The 5,330-nt window shown below is 63.4% G+C and overlaps 1 protein-coding gene across 1 annotated transcript in view; it reads right to left on the bottom strand.

Annotated features, from left to right (window-relative positions):
- Positions 1 to 2,482, bottom strand: part of UNC5A (unc-5 netrin receptor A) — a 13,281-nt gene extending 10,799 nt beyond the window's left edge. The window contains exon 1 of the mRNA XM_021410847.1: positions 2,332 to 2,482. Within this exon, the coding sequence (XP_021266522.1) occupies positions 2,332 to 2,482 (151 nt within the window). The remainder of the gene's footprint in view (positions 1 to 2,331) is intronic.

Here is a 5,330-nt window from a genome sequence, read left to right on the forward strand (position 1 = left end):
CAGCGCTGCCCGCCCCGCACACGCACGGGTGGGCCGCTCCCCTCCTCAAGCAGCGAGCCCCACGCGTGGCACCGCTCTGCACGCCCCCCGGCGCGGTACCCGGACCCGGTGGGCCTCCCGCGTTGCCCACGGATGTGGGGCTATTGGTGCCATGTGCCACCCGCTGGCAGCCGGACACCGCCCAGCACAGAGGGGTGGCACGGCCTTGGGTGCCATCCAGCACCCCACAGCGGACAGGCGGACGGAGGCTGCCCTCCCTGCCCCTCCTCGTGGGCCGCATCCAAGGACGAGGATTTATTGGGGTGCTCAAGGTGACACTGAACCCTACGGGAGCCAGAGCCCGGCGCTGCTGAGCTGCCCCTGTCCCCGTTGCTGCCCTTTCCCATTGTGCCTCCATCCCCACTGCAGCCCCTGATCCCTGCTGCAGGACCAGGGCAAGGGGCAGAGCGAGGCAGCAGCTCCAAACGCGGTGTGGAGGTAATTTCATTAGCAGCTTCAGGAGCAATTAACAACTGCTCTGATGCTTTCGAGAGTGGGAGCAGGTGCAAAGGCAGTGCGCAGCTCCGTCCATCCCACACAATGCTGGCAGCGTGGGGCAGAGCCCAGCCATGAGCAGCACAGCCCCGGCTGGGTCAGAGAGGGGAGACCCACTCAAATCTCTCCCACTTAACCCCCCCCATCGTTGGGGTTCCCTGTGCTGATACAGCCGTGTGCGTGGGCAGGGATGAGCTGCGTGGGGCAGCACCCAGGGATGCTCCCAGCCCTCCGTCCCGCACCTCAGATCCCAGCACATCCCACACGTGCATGGGTTTGGTGGAGAGGACCCCCGGCCCCATGTGCATGCTTGGGCAGGAGCCTGGCACAGCGACAAGCCCACTTCTTGGGCTGGCTCGTTATTACTAATGGCATTCGCATGGAAACAGGATGTTTTCGCTCCTCGCGGCTCCATCTGCTCCTGCTGCAGTCACCGCACACACGTGAGCTCCGGGGGGCTGCCATGGGAACTGGGATCCCACTGCATCCCCAAGGGGGCAAGATCCCATTGCAGCTTGGGGGCACTGGCCCAGATCCTGGACCCCTCGGTGCGGTGTGGGGCAGGGATGCAGGGCTGGCTCTGCCCCATTGGGATGGCGGTGGTGCTGCGTGTGTGCCATGCCGGTGCTGGGCTCTGCCATGCGTGTCCCTTGTCACCCTCCATGTCCCTCCCGTGCTGTGGCCCAGTGTGGCAGAGCTGTCACTGGGGAAGCGGCTGGGTGCGCTGACGAGTTAATAGACGCTAATTAATACAGATTGGGGAGATCACTTTCAATTCCGCTCGCTCTCCCTCTTGTTGTGGAGAAGCCAAGGAGGTGGACAGGCTGGATCCAGCCCCGCTGCCCTGCCACACCTCGGGGACGGCACCGTGTCCCCACGGCTGTCCCCATGGCACCCCACACAGTGAGCTCAGCGCCCGGTGCCTGGACAGCAGGACGGGTGTCTGTCCCACAGCCACCACACCTCGGGGGAATGCTGGAAGCACCGGCCCCGCCGGGTGCTGTAAATGGATTATTACTCGGAGTAATTAAGATGGAATTAAAAATTAATTCCTTTCTCCAGCACGCCACGGTCGTGGCTAAGCCGTGTGCTGCAGCCTTGGTGCCAGGACTGGTGCCCAAGAGCCGCTGCGTTGGGGCAGAGTGCCAGCTGGGTGCTGGTGGCACTGCAGGGGCTGTCCCCAAGGGACACGGCCACCTCGCTGGGGACGTCACCGGCCCTCACCATGTGCCTCGTGGCTGAGGTGCAGCCCAGCACAGCCCTGCCTATGGCCTGGGCAAGGCCAGCACCAAAGTTCCCCACACTGCCTTCAAACGCTGAAATATATCTACATCTGAGCTCATGTATAATGGATCGCCCTCGCGCTTCCTCCCCATCCATTCGTGGTATTTAAGGAAGTGGAATATTAAACACCATTGTATTAGCGAAACTGCCGCCTGCCTCTAATTGAGTTACAGAGGGAGAAGTGCTGACGAACAAACAGCGTGCAGTGTGTGGCTCTGCTGGGCAGGGTGGCACAGCGCAGGGCGCAGAGCGCAGCACGGCACGGGGTGTCCCGGCCCTGTCCTGCGTGATGGGGATGCTGGGATGCAGAGCCGGGAGTCTGAGCTCATCCCATCCACACGAGGAACGGAAAGATTATGAAAATGAAAAGTAAATAAATATGGATGGTGAGGACCTAATTCTGATAAGAGGATTTTCAAAATTAGCCATTTGCAGGAGCAGATTTACTGCGTCTGACGCTGGGTGCGGGAAGGGCCCCGTTAAGGCATAGCACACCCGACCCAGCCTCCTCACGCAGCCCACGGAAGCGCTTACTGCTTTTGCAGGAGATGGATTTGTTGTGCTGGAAAACAGCCGGCTGTGACACGAGCCCGGGCACGGAGCCGGTGCCGCCATTCCCAGCCACCATGGGTCCTGGGGACACGGAGACGCTGCTGGGACCCATCTGGGCTGGAGGGGATGAGGCGGAGGGGAGTGGGGCAGTGGGCAGCAAAGCCTCTGGGCTGTGCACCCTGTGGGCACCCAGCCCAACCCCGCACGGTGGGTGCTCCACCCGGAGCGTGTGCTGTGCGTGGTGCTGGGGGCATGTCCCTCCATGGCCGGCGGCACCAGGAGGCTGCCAGGGCTGGTGGAGGTTCTCCGCATCCTCCGTCTCAGATCTTCTATCCAGGCAGCCAAGCAGAAATCTCATTACAGCCCGGCACAAAGGCAGCGTCCCCGAGCGTGGCTGGGAGCTGGTGCGGGCACGGCCACGAGCGTGTCACGGAGCACAGGATGGGGCTGTGCCCTTCCACCCCCCACCCTGCAGTGCCCCCACACGGCTCCACACCCCAGCTGCCCCCAGACCCCCTTGCCCTGACCCCCCCTGTTCTATGGGGTCCAGCGTGTGTCTGGTGGCTGCTGACCCCAGGGCTGGGTGCAGCCACCCCGCTGCCCACTGCTCCCGCAGCAGCAACAAAGGCAATTAATTAGTGGGGCAGTCAGAGAGCTGCCAGCAGAATGCTCCGGGATCGATGGGTGCATTGACTGCTCGGGAAACTCCAGTCCTCCCAGTGGGTGCAGCGCTGGGAAGGGGCACAGGCTGACAGCAGCCCCATGCTGAGAGACAGCAGGGGGCACGCAGGGAAAGGACGGGCACACGTGGCATTGCCAGCAGCCCTGTTCCCTGTGCCATGCGGCGAGGACATGGCCGTGCTAATGGAGGGCCCCCCCTTCCCGAGCTGTTCAGTCGCATCTGTGTCACAGCGAGATGTGAGCTGCAGCCTTCGAGGGGGTGGCACTGGTGGGGGGGGGGGGGGGAGGAGGATGAGGCTGTGCCACAGGCAGCGTCCCACTGTGCTCCAAGGCACAGACTGCATGCGTGCCTTTCTATAGGCACAGTGCCTGGTGGGGACAGGGCACACCGAGGTCATCACATGGGGACAGCAGAGCAAACCCCAAAGCTCCCACGGCCATAAGGATGTGGGTCAGAGTGGAAGGACACCGTCTGCAGCCCTACAGAGTGCCACACCGCAGCGATGCCTGCAGGCCCCCGGCCACGTGGCTGCCATCCCTGTCCCCACGCCACCCACCCGCTCCCCCCACCCGCCTCTGCCAAGTGGGGAAGTGCCAGCCTGTCCCTGTGGGGAAGGAGAGTGCTCAGCCGTGTTGCAGGAGCAGGGCTGCTGCCATCATGCAGATGAGAAGTGACAGCGAGGGACCCTTCTCAGGTACAGGTTCCCTGCAGCGCAGGGCACGAGATGCTGTCCTGCTCTGCCCCTCCTCTACCTCTGGCACTGGGGATAGTCCCGCAGGCACTTAACTCTTTTCCCGCCGTGCAGACTCCTCCATACACATCCCTCCATGCAAACCACCCTATGTAAACACCACAGGTCATGCCCTGCTGCGCAAACCCTGCCTTGAAACCCAGGGATGTGGCATGGGGGTGCAGCCCCTCCCCTCTGCTGTGTGTGGGAGCGTTAGCATGGAGGGTCCATGGGCCCCTCTCCTCCTCCTCCTCCTCCCACGCTACCTTCCGTCTCTGGGGAAGGTTGTCATGGGAACAGCGCGTTGTTGGTACCCCTCACCATGGGTACCCCTCACCACGTGCCTTGCTGCTCAGCCTGCACCCACACCAGGATGGGGCGGGCAACAGGGGTGATGGCCCCACACAGAGACTCCAGAGATACCATGGGGCTGCTGGCTGTGCCCAGAGGCCCCCTCCATGCCCACATCCCCCAGGGGAGCACAGAGCACCACTACAGTCCCCGGGCAGGCCCTGGGGCAAGGAGATGGGTGCCGGCTGCACCCTGACCCCCAACCCCAGCCTCTCAGCTCCTTTTGTCCTCTCTGCATCCCCAGCTCCACTGCACCCTCCCCCCACCAACCACAGCCCTGCTGCCATCTGCCTCTCCATTTTGATCAGTATTAATTTTTAATTATGATTATTGACAGGGCCACCAGTGCGGCTGCCACATGGGACAGCTGCCTGGTGTGACACTGCCCAGGGTGCAGCCTCAGCACTGCTGCTCTCTCCAGGTGGCCCTTGGCCATCTCTGTACCTATCTGAGGGGTTCCCAAGCGCCTCCCCACCTTGCTGTGCCCCCCATCCTTCCCAACAGTGATTTGAGGTGCAGGAACTAAGGATGGAGCCCATCACACCCCCAAAGGATGGGTGCCAGGTGGGGACCCCCAGAGGCAGAGCTGGTGGCAGCCCATGACACCAGGTAAAGGAATGGCTCCTATCACTTCTCTAGTCAAATGGATTCCTGCCTCAGCTGCACGCAAATGGCAATAAATCACAGCAGCTTGCAGTAGCCCTCTGCCCACCGCGGTACCCTCAGCCTCCTGCTGCGATGCAATGGGAGCACTCCAAGGGCACGGCTGCCATGCACCCACAGTCCCCACGTGGAGGGTCCCCTCGCTGCCTCCAGCACAGAGGTGAAGGGATGGCGACATGGCCTGGGGGGAAGGCAGAACGGGCACTGGGGCTCAGCCCCACAGCAAGGGGAGTCGTAGGGGCGGCAGCCCCCATCCCGCACCACTTCACGCTGCCCTTGCCGGGGCCACAAAGGGCAATTAACGCTGCGTGAGATTGGGCTCAGCGCCCGCAGACCCCTCCCACTCCATCCCCGCCGCCCCACAGCCAGCCACGGGCGGGCGGCACCACCGCGTGGTTCGAGGCCGGCACTGCAGCCGCTCAGCCACTAAAGCCGGCCCCGGCCTTGCGGTCAGCCCGGGGCTGCCTGCCCCGTGCTGGAAAGCAACACCAGGGCGGGTGGTGACTCGGGGACAGGCCCCCTCTGGCCCCCCCT

The sequence above is a fragment of the Numida meleagris genome, chromosome 12, assembly GCF_002078875.1.
Source record: "Numida meleagris isolate 19003 breed g44 Domestic line chromosome 12, NumMel1.0, whole genome shotgun sequence".
In the NCBI taxonomy this organism is placed as follows: Eukaryota; Metazoa; Chordata; class Aves; order Galliformes; family Numididae; genus Numida; species Numida meleagris.